Source organism: Myodes glareolus, chromosome 6 (assembly GCF_982192425.1).
Source record: "Myodes glareolus chromosome 6, mMyoGla1.1, whole genome shotgun sequence".
NCBI lineage: Eukaryota > Metazoa > Chordata > Mammalia > Rodentia > Cricetidae > Myodes > Myodes glareolus.
The window spans coordinates 69,536,391-69,557,752 of record NC_142031.1 but is presented as its reverse complement, the minus strand read 5'-3'; the positions used below and the strand labels follow the sequence as shown (position 1 = coordinate 69,557,752).

Sequence of the window (21,362 nt, the reverse complement as noted above, 5' to 3'; positions counted from 1 at the left end):
TTAAATATTTTTCTTTCTAATAGTTGCCACAGTTATGGTGTCTCCTCACAGCAATAGAAACCCCAAGGCAGTATTTATATAAACAATCATCGTACCCCAGCCCCCCGTAGAATATATTCTTATAACTAGACTACTTCACATGTTTTCTTCAGAGAATCCAGCCCTAGGATTCTATCAAGATTTATCCAGGGAGGAGTGGCAAGACAGAATGGATGAAGTCACTGAAGCTGGAAGAATCAGGTGTTGGAGAATCTTCATTAGTCTGCTTCCTAGACTAAAATCAAGTCCTGGGGACTATTTCATGGACTAAGGGCTGCTCAGTAGATGTCAGAGTTCATGACTACAGAGAAGAAACCCCAAAAGATGACTATCTAGAAATATGGGATGTTTGGGGCAGTGCCGGCATATGAAAACCATCACTGTATAAATGGCGTAAATTTAGTACATGACAGAATGAAGAAGCTGTCCTCGCACGCGAGATGCTGGAAGCTCTCAAAGGGACACAGTCAATCTGAGTAGTTAAGGGATGATGATGGGAGACAGTCTGCTGGTGGCAGGGACTAACCTGGGCCAGATTCATAAAACCAAGTGCCTTGCAATTCTAACTAGGACAGCTTCTTGACTGAAGACTTCAAGGCAGAGATTGACTCAGGTCGTACAAATCCACGTAAATAGCTGCAGGGTCTTCCAAAGATGTCAAGCTCAGTGGTTTAAAAACACATATTTATTTATTAGCACGCACATGCTATAGCTTGCATGTGGAGGTCAGTGAACAACTCTGAGAGCAGGGATCAACCTCACATTGTCAGGTGTGCTCACAAGTACCTTTACCTGCTGAGCCATCTTGCCAGCCCATTTTCTAAAAAGATCAATTTTACTTATGTATTTATTATTTTACTGTATGTGGGTGTGTGTTCAGCAGGTTTTTCTGATAAGGTCAGAGGGAAGAGATAATCTCTAAGAGAGAGTAATAAAGTACTAAGCTTTCCTGATCAAAAAATATCAGGACAGTTAAAAACAAGACAAAACAAAACAGGACGGACATTAACAACATTCATTAGGACAAAATGGTACACATCCTCCATAAGGGTGTCTGCACCATGGCCGTTCTCATGGTTTTCCTCTTGCTGAGTCAAACCATTAACATGGCAGCCTTTTGAGGAACACATCTTCAAATGCTACCCTCCAGCCTCTGCCTCCAAAGGTAAAATGAAAGAAACGACAGTGCAAGCTCTGTGCTTGCCCTGTTGTGCCCGACGTGTGCCTTTCTGCCCCTTCTCGCAGATTCAGAAAATCTTATGCAAGTATAAGATAATGTCAAAACATGGAATAAAACAGCAGTGACATAGTACTCTAGAGAAAACACACAAAAAAGAGCCACTTGAGGTAAAATTCCTACCATAGAACTTCAACCTGCTACCAGGTAGCCAGCCAAAGCCATACCTCAAAAGAGCCAGTTCTCAGACAGGTCTGCAAAGCCAAGAGCAGCCACACCTGCCAAGGCAGTCTTCTCTTCAGCAACCCAGACAAAATCGCTCTGCTTGTGTCTCCTCTGCTCTCTGTCATATTCTGAATTTCCTGGTACCTCCACCCCGCCATTCCTTTAAGTTCTTAGTACTGGCATCCTCCATATATATGGCAATCCCACTTGTAGAAGGTACTTTAGAAACTTCTCCTTTTACCTTAAGCAGTTTTTTTTTTCCTGGCACCAGGAGCTAAACCTAGGGTATACCACCATGCTCTATAAATACACTTATTTTTTTTGAAACAGACCACTTTGAACTGGCTGTGATGTGCCAGCTAGTTTTAAGATCCTGGTTCCCTTGCCTCAGCTTCCTGTGTACTGGATTCCAGGTGTTCAATACTGTGGGCAGCTATGCTTGTTGTTCAGTGGTGCTAGGACTGAACTCTGAGATTCTTCCCCAACTTAAAATTAGCACCTTTTCCAATAAAAAAGAAGCCATTTCTTCCCTCTCAAACCAGATGTGTGTTGTTTGCTGCCCACAATCAACACAGAGACACTCAAGAAAAGGAGGAATCTTAGGAGTCAAAAAAAAGTAAAAGTAACAAAAATGTAGCTTGACTACTGCAAAAAGCATTCCAATTGTTTCTCCAAAAGCTAAATATGAAATTAGCATATGAATCAGCAATTCTGTCCCTAGGCATATGTCAGAGTAACAAAAGTTATGTCTACACAAAACCTTGCATATAAATGTTCTCAGCAACACTATTCATAATATTTCCAAAGCAGAAACACTCTAAGTGTCCATCAAATGAAGAATAAAGAAACAAAATGTGATGTATGTGTACAAAGGAATATATACAATGGGCTAGCATACAAGGTATGTCAGAAAACAGAATGCTACAGTGGAATATTGCCTGCCAGTGTGAAAAATGAAACACTGATTCATGTTATAATAGGACAAGTCTGGAAAACATACCACGTGAAATAGACAAACTGAACTGTAAGCATCCCATTTCTTAAAGCTATCCAGAGTAGGTAGGCGTGACGGCACACAATTTTAGTCCCAGCACTCACGAGGCAATGACTGTGAGCTGGAGGGCAGCTTGGTCTGTATAGTTAGTTCCAGGCCAGCCAGGGCTACATAATGGGACCTTGTCTCAAGAATTTAAAAAGGAAAAATCCAGAATAGGCAAGCAAATGGAGGCAGAAGGCAGATTAGTGTTCACCTAGGATTAATAATGTGGAGAGCAGGGACAAGAGAACCAAGTGCCAGGCTGTTTTTCAGGCGGTGAAACAGTCTAAAAGTGGCTACAGTGACAGCCACACAACTCTGAACACACTAAAGTATATGCTAAATATTCATTATATGGGTCAGTTGTATGGCATGCGAATTATCGATCACTCTATCAATAAACTTTTTGAAAGGCTTTCATTTCAATAATCTCCCCCACTGTTATCTCTGGACCACAACAAGGCTCAAAGTTTCCTTTGCAGGGAGTACAGGAAAGTGAAAGCAAAGATTGTTCCTGAGGAGTGAGGATCCTTCCCTTTTCTTTTTCAAAGGTTTATTTATCTTATGTGTATGATTGTTTTTGCCTGCATGTTTGTCTGTGCATGTCTGGTGACTGTGGAGGCCAGACGAGGGCATTAGATCTGCTGAAACTCGAGTCACAGATGACTGTGAGCCACCACATGGGTTCTGGGAACTAAATCCATGTCCTCTGAGATGCTCTTAACCACTGAACTGTATCTCCGGTACCAGGTCCCTCTTTTAAATTCCTCTCTTGTCCATACAGTAACACAGGCAATGCTTCAGGTAAGTGCCGTATAATCTACAACACTTTAGCACACCCAAACTAGCAGAGATGCTGTTTTCCACCTGAGAACAGTGAGGACAGGTCCCCACACCACCGCCATGACTTTTAGCTCTTTACCTTCCTTCAGTTGGTGACAGCTCCTTTAAATCTTCCAAGCCAGGCTTTACGTTCAGCAACTTCTTGTAGAGAGCCAATGGGAAGTGGAGATCCACCACCGTGGAGTTGTAGATCGCCAGACCACAGGTTATGCCAATCAAGTGAAACCAGTTGCGCTCTACAAAACACTGTCAGGGTGTGCACAAATGTATTAGAAAGAAGTAGTGTTGTAAGACCTTGAAATACTGTATCGCCTACCCAAAATGTTTCGGGACATTAGAATGAAGCCCATATGTATATTTACTCTCTGAGGCAGAGAAACTTCTCTGATCAAAGTTCATTACTGTTGCTAGATGCACTGCAAAGCCAAGCACCTGGAACTCTTCTGACGGACTAGAAACAGCCTGCTGTGATCTCCAGCAGGGCTCTTTAGAGACCGCTCTGTGATGATGGAACTGTTCTACTCTGCACCACCCCTGACCATAGCCACTGGCTACACATGTCTACTAAGCACACAAAGTGAATCTCTACTAGTGAATTTTAATTTAAATTATCAGATGTGACTAGCTCCTACCACTGAGGACAATGAAAATCTAAGGAGAAAACTCTAGGAGCTCAAAACCCTGAAATTATGGGTTGGATGAAATAAGAGCCCCTCAAATGCTAGAGGTACTCATGCATGCTAGATTAGTGCTCTACCATGGAGCCACACCCCAACTCTAGCACTGAATCTAAAGCTTAACTCTCCTATTGAATATTTTTAAAAAGTAAGTTTATGTTATATGTACATATTCAGACACAATCTACCATCAATAAAAAAATATATATGTAACTACCAATGCCCAGCACAATATAAAACCAATTTCTTTTCTCTCTTTTTAAACTTTTCACTAAAGCATCTTTCTGGTCTTTTGGATAGAATTTATTAATTGTAATGAATGATCCCATCATGCCATCATACTATTAGGATCATGCCATCACTTCCATTTCACTGGCTCTGTGTTTGGTTCCAGAGCAGTCTATCCTGTGTTTCTTGTCTGTGTTGTTGAAACCTGGCCTACCCAACCCTATAGAGAAGTCCAGGCAATGGACATCAATGCTCAGATCATATCTGATACCAAGACCAATGCCTTTCTGGATCTCTGTGATGATAAGTCTTTCTTTTTATTTGTTTGGTTTTTGTTTGTTTGTTTGTTTCAAGACAGGGTTTTTCTGTAGCTTTGGAGCCTGTTCTGGAACTAGCTCTTGTAGACCAAGCTGGCCTCGACCTCACAGAGATTCACCTGCCTCTGCCTCCCGAGTACTGGGATTAAAGGTGTGCACCACCGCCGCCCGGCAGATAAATCTTGATTGCTAACCTGGCTGGAATTAACTATGAGAGATACCTCAGGGTGGGTTTGTAAGAGCATTTCTAGGAAGGATTAGCTGAGAGCAAAGACCCTCCCACAGAGCTAATGGAACCTTGAAGAGTTCTAGGGGGATAGCAATGCTGTCCCATTCCCTGCCCTCACTCCATACTGTAGAGTGTCTACCGCTGCTCCTGCTAACAGCAAACTCCAGCTTCTTTGCGTTCTACTGTAGACTAAAAAGCAGTGGTCTCTAGGAATCTGCCAGGCCTTCCCACCAAACTGGAACTGCTGAAGCTTCCAGTCTCAAGGACTGAGTAGCTGTTCCAGCATACAGACATCCAATGTTGACTACTAAAACCTTTTCTATAATATATATTCATCTTACTGGCTCTGGTCCTCTAAAGAACCCTGACTTATGCAATCCCCATGACATAGTTTCCAGTACCTGAGGGTGCTTTTTCTTAACTCATTCTCTGGCATCTGTGATGTGGAATTCTCCTCTGGATGCTATAATACGTTTTATTACCAGTTTTATTAAGAAGCTGTTTTGGCCTATGGCAGGGCAGAAAACAGGTGGGTGGGAAAACTAAACTGAATGCAGGGAGAAAGAAGACAGAGTCAGGCAGACACCATGTAGTTGCTGAAGGAGAAAGATATCAGAACCTTACCGGTAAGCCACAGCCTCATGGTGATATATAGGTTAATAGAAATGGGTTAATTTAAAATATAAAAGCTAGCAAGAAATATGCCTGAGTCATCAGTCAAACAGTGTTGTGATTATTATATTTTTGTGCGATTATTCGGGTCAGGGTGACCGGGAAACGAAAAAGCAGTCTCTGTTTACACATGTGCAGGATTTCTTCTGCCTTGGCCCACAGACCATTCACTAGGTGGTATTTTTTTTCATTTACCTCAATGCTCAAAAAACCCATTAATATATCTAGCACTGGAAAACACTAGGATCTGACCCTGGGAGCTGCTCCAAGATCTGACTGATCAGGTCAGTGTGCATCCACTACCCAAACGTAGAGTTCCAAGTGGGTTCCCCTTCTTACCTTGATTCTGTGCAATGACAGAGAACAAGAAGAGCTAAACTAATCCTTTATAGTTATTTTATTTTGTTGAGTGTATGGGTGTTTTGCCTGCTTGCATGTCTATGCATGCATACTTGGTGCCTGAGAACGCCATACTTGGCATCCCTTAGAACTGGAGCTACAGATGATTGTGAAGCACCATGTGGATGTTTGCTACTAAGAGCACCCAGTGCTTTTAACCATTGGGCCATCTCTCCGACCCTTACACCTACTTTCTTTATCACACTGTTCCTTTTGCCCTTTGTAGATACCATGGCCTGGATCTCACCTACTAGAAACGGCACTGGAGCACATGGCTAACAAAATATACTATAAGTCTTAAAAGCAAGTCCAGCTTGAAGGCTGGACATGTTAGGCATTTTAATGGTTAATTTTGCAATATTAGAAACCAAGAGGCTAGTCTGACAACAAACAGGAAGTCTAGAGCAAATAGGGTACTTAATTGTGACATTATGAACTTACTGTATCTGAAAACCACAAGAGATGTGACTCTTGATAGTAGGTAAACATCCCATAAATGGGATTCAAAAGTTCTTTTAACAGCAAAAGAAAGAACTCCTTTGTAACACCACCAGCATCTACTGCTTCTTCCCCATCGAAGATCACCTCGGAACACAAAAACACAATGAATACTTCAAGGAAAGCAATGGCCAGCCAAAGATGCAGCTATGCTACCAAGCAAGAGCACCATCTGAATAACAAACTGAAAGCAGCGGCTGTGTGTAGTAAAAACCAGGAGTTCTAGGGAGAACAACCAGATAGACTAGTAGGATTTTTAGGGCTTTTCTCAAAGTCTTTTTTGTGTGGTTCTAGTAGTTAAACAAGAGCTACACACATGCGAAGCAAGTGTTCTTTCCCTGGGACACACACAAGTGAATCACGTGCTTTCCCACTGAGCTACACGTCTAGTCCTAGTTACACTTCATTCCGAGATAAAATCTATCCACATTGTCAGGAATGGCTGTGATCTTCCCACTCTCCAACTCCGGCCCCCTGATGAGCAGGGATTGGAGTTGTGAGCATGTGTCCCCATTAGGACATTCTGGAGAGGGTTACAGCGTGAGATAAGCAGCTCAACCTGTTGCAGACTGTGGTTCTGAAACTAGTATATATGAGGTGACTTGCAACAGAGAAAGAAGTCATTTAATTTTAAACATCTTCAAGTAGTTTATTATCTATTCCTCAGGATACCTGCTGTAAACCAAGCTTCACACAGAGCCTAGAGTACAGTAAGCAGTCTTGTGCACTAATGCACAGTCTACGGAAAGCGACATTTTGTCACTAATCACATATCCCTAACCTTGCCTATACTAGTGGGCCATCAGCTTCGTAGATGATTTCACCTTTTCATCTCTCTGTTTTTTCATTCTGTCTCTTAAATCCTAGACATCCTAATGTTCCTAGGTGAGCTCTTAATTGTCGTATTTTTTCAAAGTTATGTATATTTCATATATATCTTACATGACCGTTTTTGATAGTCTAGAGCAGGCACACTACAGGCAGCAGAAGCAGAGCCCAAGAATCTCTCAACAACCCACTGGCACTTGATCTGATATTCCAATGAAGCGCTCTTTCCGGTGACTGGACAAAAGGAGGTGATCAGATTCTTGTAAAAAGGTTGGCACCAACGATGAGTGGCTACCCTCTCTATCGCAGTGAGATCTGTGCTGCCGTATGCTCATAGGGCACAAGAGGGAACACTAAAGGGGCTCACTTTGAGAGGTTTCTTCAGATCAATGTCAGAATGGATGCTCAGCTCTCTCAAGGCGTCTCCAACAAGGTGGTTCCTGCGGACATGAAGGACCAGGAAGGGGCTTCTGGCCAGCAGAGGCTCCAGGGTGAGAAGCATGAAGACATTCTGCAGGTTGGCTCCGTTGACTGCGACCTGGAATAGAACAACCAAAGTATTCTGAGCATAGTGCACGGCCTGCAGAGTCTCTGAACCAGAGATGGCTGACTTTCTTTCAATTTTCTCCTTTTCTTCAAAACCTTAACTTTTTCACTACTTACATTTACAGGCCACATAAATCTTTCTAATATGGATGCAACAAGATTAGATGAAATAGCTTATGAGTCATATGATCAAATTAACTAGGCCCAATAAAGTGATTTCAACTCATTAAGAATGAAGTAACAATATACTTGAAAAATCATTCTCAAAATAGCAGAAAAAGGAACCAACAGTCACTGCCAAAAGCGTCCAATTCACTAGAAAACCTGCAACTCAACAATATCATAGCTAGACTCCTATGAAAACAGATATACATATAGGCAGATAAAAAACTGAAGAAAGAGAAAAAGAAATGGAGAGACAGAAAGACAAATAAAGACATGTCCACTAACAAACTGGAGGGCTTAGTAGATCTGGATTGCTAATTCACTAATGTCTCTACATATATTCAAATAAAATAAATTCTATTTTATAATAAAATACACAATAAATTAAACTATTAAACAAAATCTTTTTGGACTCAGTGGAGACCACCAATTTCCATGATTATTTCCTTTACACCAGCTCAGCAAGTTGTGGCCCCACAGTCTAGGGCCTGGTTTTGCATAACTCTTGCGCTAATAATGGTTTTCTGTCATTTTAAATGGTTGAGGGGTAATATTTACAATATGAAAAGTTATATAAAATTCAAGTTTTTAAATATGCATAAAGTTTTGCTTTTATTTGGGGTTGTTTTGGTGTTCTTAGATTTGTTTTACTCCATGTTTCCGAGGCTGCCATCTACAAAAGAGTTAAATGGTTCTTAACGGAGACATGGTCCACAAAGCCTCAAGTGTTTACTAACTGGCAGAAACAGAAAATAGCTAACACTCCAAGTCTACATAAATATACATTGAACATAACATTACTGAACCTGGTATCGTGGTACACACCTGTAATCTTAGCAACAGGGGTCTAGAAAAAGGCCAAGATTTCAAAGTAAGCTGGACTACAAACTGGCCTGGAAACTAGCCTAGAAAGAACCTCAACACAGGAGGTAAAAGACCTTGACAAAGAAAGATGGAGGAGAAAAATAAAAAACTACCCCAGCGGATAGACAGAATTGATGGGGCAAACCAACCATTCTCCCAAAAGCAATACAGAGAATCAATATAATCTATATCAAAATTATTTTTCAGAACCGTATTTTATTTTCTATATATTAATACAGTTCAAATACTGCATATTAAACAACCCCATAACTATATGATTTGATATAGTTTGGCAGAGGAATGAAGAAAAATATTTCAGATTACCAAAATATACCCACATTGCTACAGACGCCTCACCTTTACAAAGATGTCAAAAACATACATTACGAAAAAAGTCAGCCTATTCAAATGGTGTTGGGAAAGTTGGATTATTCACACAAAAAGAAAAGAAAAAAAGAACAAAAGACCTAGATCTGAATTGTTTATCCCTATACAAAAAATCAACTCAAAATAGATCAAAGTAACTTTAACATAAGACTTGAAAAATACTAGAAGAAAAGGCAGGTTAAAAACTACTTCAAAATGGAGACACTGCCAACAGCTTTCACAAAAAATAATTAGGCATTTACTGATAGAACTGCATGAAAAAGGCTTTCACACAGCAAAGCAACAACCAGCCGACAGCAAAGGGACTAGAGGCATGGCTCTGGTTAAGAGCATGGGTTGCTCTTCCAGAGGACCTATGTTTAATCCCCAGCATCTGCATGACTCCAGTCCCAGAGGATCTGACATGTTCTTCTGGTTTCATTGGGCACCAAGCATGCATGTGGTGCAGAGAAACACATTCAAACAAATGCTCACATATACATGAAATTAAAATAAATAAAACCTTAAAAAATAGCTGGAAGAAATGGGAGAAAATTCCTTGTCAACTATACATTCCACAGGAATATCTTATACTAGTTTGTTTTTTTTTTTTTGGTTGCTGATTGCTATTTATTTGGTTTTTTATTTATTTGACGTAAACTAGAGTTACCTGGGAAGAGGGAGCCTCAACTGCAATTGCTTCTATCATATTGGCCTATGGCCATGTCTGGAACATTTTGATTAAAGATTGATTGTGGGGTGAGCCCTGCCTGCTGCAGATGGTACCATCCTTGGGCAGGTGGTCCTGAGTCTTTACTACAAACCAGTGAGCAGTGTTCCTCCATGATGTCTATTCCAATTCCTGCTAGGAGTTCCTGTCCTGACTTTCCTCAATGACAGACTGTGACCTGAGAGTTGTAGACACATAAAATAACTGGATGTGAACAACGACAAAAAGTCAAAGGAGGAAATGACCCTGAAAACGCTACCTGCATCTGTAACTCCGCATCGGTCTGCAGCATTTTGGTCTTGGCTTGGGCATCAAAGATGAAAGGGTAGGCACAAAGGGTTACAGTATCCTAGAAGAAAACATGTCATTGGTATTGTTAAAGAACTCTACAGAGAACACTGGAGATACATCAGTATATTAAAAAAAAAAATAAAATACAAAAAAAATTACCTGCATGATGGATGGTCTAGCCTTCTGTGTAAAAAACAAAAAGAACATACTTTTACTTGAATTATAAAAGCCATAATTTTAAACCCCCTCAAATATAAAACATATTATAAGAAATCATTTTACATTATCTGGCTTTTCAGCCATCAACCTAATACTGTTTCAATAGCTGACAATGTTTTGATAAGAAAAAAAGTTGTTTTGACGAACACAGACTCAAAAAAAGGGCAAAAATCTTAAAAGCAAAAATTCTTAAAAATATAAAATATTTTCAAGGTCATGTACTGATTCTTCATAATTCACAAAATTGATTGACTTCTCTCTTAAGAAGAAGTCTGAGCCTAGCAGCAGCGCGGCTCAGGTGGGAGAAGGCCAGCTGAAGGCCAGCCTGGACTACATGGCAAACGTGAGGATAACACGTGGATTCCAGATGAGGGCTGCTTAACCTGCAGTACCAGTAACACCTTCTCTGTCTCCTGCACACATGCTTAGGAAAGCAAACAGTAATACTCATACTAAGTATTTTGCCCATAAAAGCTGCTCTATGAATTGGAGGCTGATCCTATGATTTTCATTCTGAGAAAAGTTATAGGACACAAATTCAGCCACAATCGAGTGTATGTAACAGGTACATTACAGTTTCTATGCCAGGGAAATAAGGAAAACTTCTGAAAAAAATGTGTTATTTGTGGAGACCAGGCTGTACACCGCACTGAATTCCTCCACACGGTAGGCAACAGTGCCCTTCCCGTTGTGTCCTGCCTAGCGGAGTCCATTTCACAAAGCATTGGCTGGCTCCATTCTGAGTGCAAACACAAGGCAGGATGACAGTGAAGCTGCAATTTACGTGCAAATACATGCCACCACCTGTCTGGCACAGACCATAAAGTATAAACTGATAAATGACTTATACAAGTAGACAACATGTACCAACACAGGTCATTAGCACGAGCACATGGTGGAATTAAAACCATATGCACAAAACCAGGCCCTAGAACTTATCTAACATGGCAGACCAACAAAAGTACAACATATTTACCTGGGCCCCACAGAAAGGTTATCTAATAATACAGTGGTAGGGTGCCCCTCACTGAGCAAACACCCTGTGAATGCTCTAAGAGACTGGCAGGCAGAGCGCTACCAGCTATTCCTGAGGCTTCGGCTCAGCTCAACCAGGGCCCATTCTGAGCTGCTCTCTGTCCATCCAATCATCTGTCCATTTCTCTGTTTACCCCTCTATCTGGACCAGGCCCCGGGCCTCCCTTTGATCCCACAGCCCTTTGGCTGGGCTTGCTGCTGGGTCTCAGGTCTGCTGGCCTCCGGCAATCCGGCTGGGTTCGGCAACACTGGAAGCGGCCGTCATACAGCTCTCTGACCTGAAGGCCTCTGAGCTCTGTGTCTTCTTGAGCTCTTTTGTAGCCACCATGGAACTTGCATGAAAACTTTGTAAAATATAATCTGGAATTTCACAAGTAATACTAGTAATGAAGACTAGAGAAAAAAGCCTTGTAATTTGCTAATGGTCAGCTGTCATGTGATGGCTAGCTCCTTTGGTCAATTTACAATCTTCAGAAAGGCAGACCTTTGGATATATTGGTAATGGTGTCAAAAGGGGAAATGACCCACCCTGGAAGAAGGTCATCATTCTTTGGGGTGAGGTCCTACCAGGATAAAAAAATGAGAATGTCAGACTAGGGGTACAGCTTAGTTAGTAGAGTGCATGCCTTGCACATATGAAGCCTTGAGTTTGATTCCCAGCACTACATAGTCGGTGTGGTGGCGCATGCTTATAATCCTAGCACTCAGCAGTGGGTACCGCAGGGGCCAGAAGGAGCTCAAGGTTCTTCTCCGATACACAGTGAGTTTCAGGCCAGCCTGGGACACATACAAAAGACCCTATCTCAAAAATGAAAGAGAGAGAGAGAGAGAGAGAGAGAGAGAGAGAGAGAGAGAGAGAGAGAGAGATGACTGAACTCCTGAGAGATGCTGTGGACCCTGCTGCTCCAGCTGCCTTCCTTGGCCACCATGAGGAACTGTATCTCTGAACTCCTTTAATCCTTTAAGTTGCTTTTTTCGGGCATTCAGTCACAGCGATGTGGAAAATAACCAATAAATGTGAATTTATTGTTATTCAATAAACCAATATGTTGGTAAAACACAAACATATCCATCTATATTTCCAGCATGGTATGTTCATGACAGTTATATAATAAATATTAGTAACAGAAATACAAAAGCCAGCAATAAAGAGCATCTTCATCTGCAACATTTGTCAAAAGAAAACAATGAACAAATTATCCATGCTTAGAGATATACTGCTGTTGCTTTAATGTCCCCTAGACTGTCCTGTTTTCTTAAATGATTTTCTAAGCAAAATAAAAACACACTCTGAAAGAGCTCTTCTTATTGTGTGTGATCACTCAATTTACACTTAACTGTTAATAACTGCACGGGTGGGCTGGAAACATTCAGCTGCTGTGCAAGCACAGTGGGAAAAGAAAAGGATTTTTTTTCTTTTCTCTTTCTTTCTTTCTTTCTTTCTTTCTTTTTTTTTTTTTTTGCTTGGTAGATACTGTGTTTACTAAGGAAAAAGCCAACACTTCCCTAGCTTGCTGCATGAAGAAGATTGAACAGCAGCAAGAGAAGGCGCTGAGTCATCCCTGAAGGCCTCTGAGAGGCTCTAGGCAGGCCTGGTGGCTGCAGTCCTTATCTACAAGGCTGGCACATTTATTTGGGTGGAGGGGAGACACACTAGCTCACCACACTGAGTCCCTGAACCTCCTAAGTATTTGACTGACTATAATGTTTTCTAATTAATGTGTATATTTAATTTATGTATATAATATGAATAAGAACTACACTTCCTTTTGTGTTTATGCATATTTAAATGAAACCATATAACAGCAATAATAATTAAAATCCATTCTATTGACCCTTTAGATCTATATTCCTTTAGGGATCTCAGAGCACTTCTCTGCACTGAGACACCAGAGAGACAATTCCGGCCCTGAGAACCAAGTCTGGAACACATGAGGCAGGTCAAAGCACACAGAAGCCGGTCTCACACTCAGACTAATACAGCAAACTACTTTGAGTTTACCATTGAATTGATCACCTCTTACAAGACTGTTTATCCTGGGCTGAAATGAGTCTCCCAAACATAAGGTTCCACAGTACCAGGACAGTATTTCAAGGTCTCTGCCTGCAGCAGAGTTGCATTTATGGCATAAACTCATTTTTCAAAGCATATGAGACAGCAAGATGCCACGATTTATCAGATCTTGTCTCTGAAGGCCTTTTGCGAACCACTGAATGTCGCGCTTGCACTGCCCTCTACGGGAGCCTTCAGAGACATTCAGACATTCACTCTGCATGCCTTTTAGTTTGCAAATGAGGATTGCAGCACATTATTAGCAAATAAAATAATCCACTGTTGTTTCTTCTTAAAATGGACAAAATCAGTCACTTGGGAACCATCCCTGTCTGTGCTTTACTCATCAAGGTAGATAACATAGGGCTCTGTTCCATTCTAGCAACTAGCCAAGGTAATGATATGTGTAGGTGTTCAAGAGCTACTTGTGAAAAACAGTGGCTGAAGGCTCCTGATGTGCCAAGCACCGCGGTGGCCCTGCATAACTCTCAGGCCTAAAGAAATTAATTTACCCGATTAAGGCCAAAAGCAGCAGATCAAAGTTGGAAATTTAATCCAGTTCTTTTTTTTTTTGATAAAGTATTACTATATAGTTCCACTCACTCTATGAACTAGTCAGGTCTTGAACTCACAAAGATCTAGCTGCCCCTGCCTTCCAAAGTGCTGGGATTAGAGGTGTGTGCTACCACACCAGTAGAGGGCGTGAGCGCTCACGGATAAGCACTGGAGAAACCAGAAATGCTATTAATGACCTGGTGACCTTTGCTATCTACAGAGCCAGACCAAATCCCCTAGACCTTCATCTTTAATTTGCTTCTCCATCAAGAAAAACCATCCTTAGGGGAGATGTCACATGTACTTTATAGCCTGCTGACTTGTACGCCATCTTGGTTAGAGACCGCACCAAATCCTAGGCCCTTCGCGATCGAAACCATCTTCATGGTCACATGTACTTTGCGGGTGTTTCGATGCAATCACACCATGCACATGGGACTGAGATCAATGTTACCAGGGAATCTTTTTTCCAAAATTGTACTGTGTCTGAAGAAGCCCGGCTAACCGGTGCTGCACTGAGCGTCTTTGTTGCCTCTCCACACTTCACTAACTTGCAGGCAATAGCATTTGTGGGGACCTCCCACAAGTACCCCTAGACAGTCCTTCTAGAAAGGACCATGTGCTTGGTCTTCTCCACTGTGCTAGTACCAGGTTAAGTATTAATACAGCAAACCAATTGTTCACTATTTTTATTTTAAAGTGATTAAAATAAAAATTATATGAAATGCCATTAGTATTTAAATCAATACTTCAAGACATCAAGAAACAAATTTCAACTTCTAATTACACTGTGCCTTATACAACAGAAAAATTTCTACAGAAAGCATAAAAAGTCACACACTAACTTCAGTTAATCTTTTTACAAGCCCTTCTTGTAGCAAGGGCTTTAATTACCAAAGCGGAGATGAAGCCTGAGATCTTGAAAGACAGTTGTTTATAACACCTGTGTTTATCACAGAGAGAAACTGGTAAAACCGGTCACTTCGGCACGTCTCCTCAGACACTGTGGTCATGGCCATCGACAGTCTAATAATAACAGTTAGGGAAATGAGAAGAGCTGAATGTCAGGCACGCCAAGCTAGAGAAAAACTGTCCCTGGGCCTCTGTGTTCTACCTGCAGATGAGGTAATTACCGGAAATAACTCATTAAGACTCATTTCTGTCGCTAACATTTTATAACTCACAAACTGACCTTTCATAATCTCTAAATTAAGTAGGACTAGATGTTCCCATGTTAAAATTCCAATATCAACTCTTCTAAAACTTTTCTATTGAAAAGTATTTTGTTTTTCAAAACAAAAACAAAACCTTACAAAAAATACCAGTGTCCCAATTTTTAAACTTTCCATGAGAAAAAAATATTTCCACCATTATCATCTATCATCTGACGAAGAAAACTACCTTGGCTATTACACTTATATAAATACTTTTCTTGGAGATGACCACAAGACAGCTCAAAAACCATCCAGGGAAGATGCCACATCCCGATGGTGGTGACGGATCTGTGAAAGTGGCAAAGGCCTGGCCTCAGATGCATCTCTTACACCAGCTACATTAAAGAGAAGGCCCAAACGACCACCTGTTCTCTGGCATTCAGATGTGCACAAATCCTAAAACCCTCCATTATCCAGGCCAGCTGCTATTGCTGAGCAATTCCTGCCGTGCCTAGGGGGTGGCAAACAGGAATCCACAGTACATCGAGGCTATGTCAAACATCATCAGAGTTGAGTTAGGGATGTATGACATCCTAATACAAGCCATCCTCAAGAAGAGGTGGCTGCAATGTCTGGGCAGATCATGTAAGAAGAGTGAAAACAATGACTAGCAAATGATCCCCAATACCAGGGGTAAATCAATGGGGATGGTGGTACATAAATATTCTTATCTAAAAGATGTTCTTCCACCCAGACATCTGGTGACTTCTGGAAGGCAGCTGTGTGCCAGATCTCCCAAGATCCGAGAAATACTGCAAGTTTATCTATCAAAGTCCAGATATCTAATTTGTGACTCAAAAAATAAGTATATAATATAAAGTATAACATCTTCACTATTTTCAAATGTATTGATCAGCAGTATTAACAATATTTACATGCCAGCCAACCAATCGCAGAGGAAACAGGACATGGTGAAGGATAGGTAAAGTCACAAGCCATGTGGCAATATGTAGATTAATAGAAACAGGTTAATTTAAGTTGTAAGAGCTAGTTGTAATAATCTTGAGCTATTGGCTGAGCATTTATAAGTAATATAAGCCTCAATGTAGCAATTTGGAAGCAGCTGCTGGGGTGGGAAAACTTGGTCTACATACTGGTGACACAGTTCATTAGTTAGGGGCTGAATGAAGTCCTGAGTTTGATGCCCAACAATGCATAAAGAACAGGTGTGGAAGCACACACTAGTAATTCCAGAACTTGGGAAGAGGTGGGTAGGCAAGACGACTAAGTTCATTTTTGGTTATACAATAAGTCTGAAGCTAGTCTGGGATACGTGAGATTTTATCTCAGAAACAAAACAAAGGGGCGGAGAGATTGTTCAGCAGTTAATAGCACTGGCTGTTCTTGCAGAGGACCTAGGTTCAATTCTCAGGAATCATATGGCATTTCACAGCAGTCTATAATTCTATTTCCAGATCAAATGCCCTTGCCTGGCTGCAGGTACCAGGCATGAACATGGTACACAAACATACATGCAGATAAAATACTCAAGCACAAACACTTGAGATAAAATATTACAAAAACAGAACAAAAATAACCCCGAAAGGTTCACACTGTTGTACAACAGAATTCTAGAACCATCACATCTTATTAAAGTGGAGCCTAAAATGCATTAAAAAACAACTCGCGTTTCCCATTGTCACCAGACCACCTCTGCCAAACATCAATCCACTGCTTTTATCAATTTGGCCACTTTAGATATTTTGATCTTTCTTCCTTCCCTTCCTTCCCTTCTTCCTTTTTAATGTAGACTGGGATCACACCTGGCCCTGAGCATGCTACGCACACACTTCACCACTAAGTTACATCCCAGCCCCAGATACGTTATGACACTTATGATGCATAGGGTTACCTTAAATACTTCCAAGTTTCAACAATGTAAATGTGAATTGAGTGAAAGACAGGTGTGGCACCAGCATTAAAGCCAAAGACAAGGTAGATGGATTGTCGGAGACCAGCTTCAGCAAGGATACTACTTACCAGGGTAGGGGCATGGGGATAAGAAAAATAAGTAAAGAAAACAAAGATATGAGTGAAAATAATAAGCCAGAAGTATAGGATAGTGTCAGGTGGGAGTTCCAGTGAGTACCGGAAATCACCCGTGTTTAATTTCCATTTGCTTAAATGCCCCAACCCCAAAAGGAAGGAGTAAGATTTTAAAAAAAACTGCATTACCATGATATAAGAAAATGAACAGACCAGTTGAAGACTGCCGCTACCTTCTTAGTTAAACATTCTGTTGCTAGAACAAGTAACACACTAGATCAAAACATTCTGTAGGCAAACCACTCCCTGAATGGAATCCATTGTTATCTCCCTGGGAATAGGAACTTAGTTGGATCCTTAGATTTTTTTTTGTTGGAGGTGGAAACAGATCTACTCCTCTACTAGGGAAACACAAGGTCCTGACATCAGCCACTCCTGTTGACAATAACCTTGAGAGAGTAGAACTCTCAGCTCTCAGGGGACCTTTGTCAGAGGAATAGCAGTAAGCTCCACCTCTCTGACCTTTGCTCAGGGTGGAAGGGCAACAACTCTGAGCACCTGAAACTCTGCCCTTCAGACAAGGTGGAAATAGGCTCACAGTTTTGGTCCTCCACAATGGGCCAAGGTTACATTTTAAAAAAAATATACAAAAACACAAAAAGGTCAGAGCTTTAAAATATGTTTTACACGAACTCTTACCATCCCTGCTTGATGCAAAAACCACATGAGGTAGTCTTCCTGGATGTCCACCAGACTGGAGATCTCGGGGATGTAAAATGTGTCATATTCCACATGCTTCACTTTAAGATTTACCTGATCAAAGCAGAAGACAAGAACAACTAAAACCAAAGAAGTGAGAAGTCTTCCAGAGAAAGGCCCGGCAGGGCACTTCCTCCCACACCCCACCCCTCCCCATCCCCAAGGGTTACCTTGTATAATTTCTTCAGCAGCTTGAGAGCTGCTGTCATGTAATTGTTGAACAGCACGGGGATTAGGAATGTCTTCCTTCCCCTCAGCAGATAAAGGACTGCACTTTTATAGAGGTTCACCAGCTTCAAGAAGTATTTTGGGCATGCCTGAGACCACCAGTTATCTTAAGAAAGAAAGAAGACATGTTTTAACACATAACCTCGGGCAAGTGTTCTTATGTCTTCTTCCTGACAGCTAAAGCTCCTACGGCTAGAAGATAAACATTAGTCTACAATACAGCTTCCCAAAACTGATTTCAAGAAAGAACCATTGGAACATGTCTGGAGAAAACAGTTGGTCAAGAAGTCCTAAAACTTTCTACACCTTTATTTCCTTGTTCCTCCCTCTCCCCCACTGCCATCTCCCCCTTCCCTTTTTTTTTCTTAAATGACTTTTATGCTTGTTTGTTTGTTTCAGTTTCCGGCTGAAGGCTAGTCTGAAAAAGTTCCAAGGCTGGGGGGCGGGGAGTCCAGACGCACGCCCTGGATGGCAGGATGCTGGCTGCACCTACTGCAGCAGGATTCATGTGCCCTGGTCCTTCCAGCACCCCTCTCACCACTCCTGACATTCTGTACCAGGGGTGCAAGGGACACCTCAGTTTCAGGGGAAGAGAGAAACCACTCCTTCCTGTTATGAGACATAATTAATGTTTAAGAGATCCGTGACATTTATTCTCTCCAGGTGATACTTTCTCATATCCAACCAAGCAGGATTTTATCACTGGATTCTTCAGAAATGAACTTAACCACACTGAAATTCGTAAGGTTTTCTTACTTAAAATATTTCACTAAAAATGATGTTGAGGAGTGGGCTCAGTGGTTAAGAGCACTGACTGCTCTTCCAGACCCAGGTTTTATTCCTACTACTGACCACCTGAAATTCCAGTTCCAGGGGATTGATGCCCTCTTCTGGCCTCCACGGCACCAGGCAGTAACATGGTACACAGACAAAACATGCAGACAAAATATCCATAAACATAAAAAAAAACTAAAGTGGGGAAAGAACAAAAAAAATGGACAAACTATTGATAGCTGTTAGATTTGTGTGCAGACATCTACTGTGTTCACTCTGAGAGTTTCTCTTAAATTTGAACTGTAAGATTTAGAAATAAATTAATTACAAAATTGAATAATCTTATTCAGTTTTGTTATCTGACCTGAAAAAATAAAAAGAAAAATTAAAAAGGCAAAGCTTTAAGAAGTCTGATAAAATGTGTTTAAAACTGTCATCCCTCTATTTTGCATTTATTAGAAACATCTAAGAAAACACTCTCTGAACAGCCCCTGATCTTGGAAAGCATTAAATACTAATGTATTACTAATTCGTTCATTATGACTTCTGGATTTATCTGTTGTGTGAAGGTGGAAGCAATAGGGAAGCCAGAGACAGTCTGCTTGCTCGAGGGAAAGTCATGCTCCAGGGACACTCAGGCCATCTGAACCACAGAAGCTACCAAGCCGCAACAAACACCTGAAAAAATTACCAAGGGAAGGAAAAAAAGTGAAAGGCCAGGTGACAGGTTTCTGCACCGGATCACTAAAAACGTCTCGGGCGCTGCTCCAGCAGAGACCCTCTCCAGCTCGCTGAGGAACGGAAGGTTCTTATCTCAGCAAAGTGTCCGGAGCCTGCAAAAATCAGTGTGGACTCAACTGTCCTAAAAAAGAAAAACAAAACAAACATTCCGTAAGTCCTCACCGGGTCACTCTGTCTCTCCTAAGAAAGGAGATCTCTGCTTCCCAAAAGCTGTCCATTTGGTCCCACCCCCTAAAGTCAGTACTGCAGATGGATAGACAGACAGACAATAATATTCAAGGCATTACAACTGCAAGCAAATTTGTGTGGGGGGATAAGTTAATGCTGAATAACCTAACATTATAAATACCTCAAAATTGGGATTAATCTGTCATAAATCATTTCAAGTTGAGTTAAATAACAGTTCAATTCGCCCAAATTGCAAACAGGGTTAGCTAGAAGTCAACAGCAAAGAAAGAATTAAATGGGAAATTATTAAATGGCAACAAATAGAGGGTTAGAGCTTAGTCCAAAGAGTCAGCTGACAAAACAAAATAAGGAAGTCCAAAACCAGTGGGATTAAATTTGATGAATTTACCTAATACTTTGCTAGGGTTTGTATCCAGCCGAAGAATGGCCATCGCCAGGGGAATAGTCAGCGTTATGTAATACTTAGAGTCCTGAAGCAGGGGAAACTCTGGTAGTATCAAATAGATTCTCATCGCTTCGACATCTGGGGGCGAGCTTGACAACTGGGGGATGAGGCAACTTTCAAAGCTGTTTAGTATCTGTAAGAAAGAAAAAAGAAGTATGAGAAATGTAAACCTATCTGAGACTTAAATAACTCACCTCCAAATTCCTAAGTCATCTGATGAACTGATAACTCTTGCTTACTCAGTGGGCACTGGGCAAAGAGTAGGTGCCAGGCTCTGGTTCAGACTCCCGGCTTCCCACCCAGAGATCTGGTACTTTAGAGAGGTAAGCAAAAGATAGCCCAGCACCCAACACTAGCATTTTCACAAGATTAAGGCTTGTACGAGACTCTGTCATTTCACCTTGCTGTCCCTTTTACCGTCAGAGCTGAACTCTTGTGTGTAGCTGGTGTTTTATAAGCACAAACGACACACCTGTTCCAGAATCATGGCATGCTGAGAGTGCATTAGCTTCTCAAATAAAATCCGAGTGGAGTTCAGGTCAATCCCAGGGATTTGGGGGCTGGTCTTAAAATGCTCATCAATTCTAAACAAAAAAAAAAACCAAAAATCCATATGTAATAAAAGAAAATAAAGAGCAAACAAACACTGATAAAAAACTGTAAGTAGTTAATTAGCTTAACCATTCTCAGCAGGTTTAAACTTGATCCAGTAGACAAAATACTACAGAACACTAATTTGGGGGGGGGGGGGGGGCGAAAACAGCAGAATGAGTCTTACAGCACTTTTACTTGCCCTGGTTTGGTTTGGTTTGGTTTTGAGGAAGGGTCTTACAAGGTGGTCCCTGACAGCCTAGAAGCCACGTAGACCAGGATGGCCTTGAACACCGAGATCTGCCTGCCTCTGTCTCTGCCTGAGCACTGGGAGCAATTCCACTTTTAAATATGGCTTAAAATTTTCAAATCCCCCCTCAAGTCAAAGTACAAAGACTATCATTTCCAGCCAAGCCTTTCACAAAGCATAAAAGCAGGTCCCT

General features: G+C 41.3%; 1 protein-coding gene across 1 annotated transcript in view; it reads right to left on the bottom strand.

Moving 5' to 3' along the window:
* Positions 1 to 21,362, bottom strand: part of Herc3 (HECT and RLD domain containing E3 ubiquitin protein ligase 3) — a 101,748-nt gene that overhangs the window by 31,025 nt on the left and 49,361 nt on the right. Inside the window, exons 12-20 of the mRNA XM_048439637.3 lie at positions 20,801 to 20,912; positions 20,272 to 20,461; positions 18,122 to 18,285; positions 17,892 to 18,005; positions 10,290 to 10,313; positions 10,099 to 10,188; positions 7,536 to 7,706; positions 6,284 to 6,427; positions 3,400 to 3,566 (exon numbers count right to left, since the gene is read on the bottom strand). Of these exons, the coding sequence (XP_048295594.2) occupies positions 3,400 to 3,566; positions 6,284 to 6,427; positions 7,536 to 7,706; positions 10,099 to 10,188; positions 10,290 to 10,313; positions 17,892 to 18,005; positions 18,122 to 18,285; positions 20,272 to 20,461; positions 20,801 to 20,912 (1,176 nt within the window). The remainder of the gene's footprint in view (positions 1 to 3,399; positions 3,567 to 6,283; positions 6,428 to 7,535; positions 7,707 to 10,098; positions 10,189 to 10,289; positions 10,314 to 17,891; positions 18,006 to 18,121; positions 18,286 to 20,271; positions 20,462 to 20,800; positions 20,913 to 21,362) is intronic.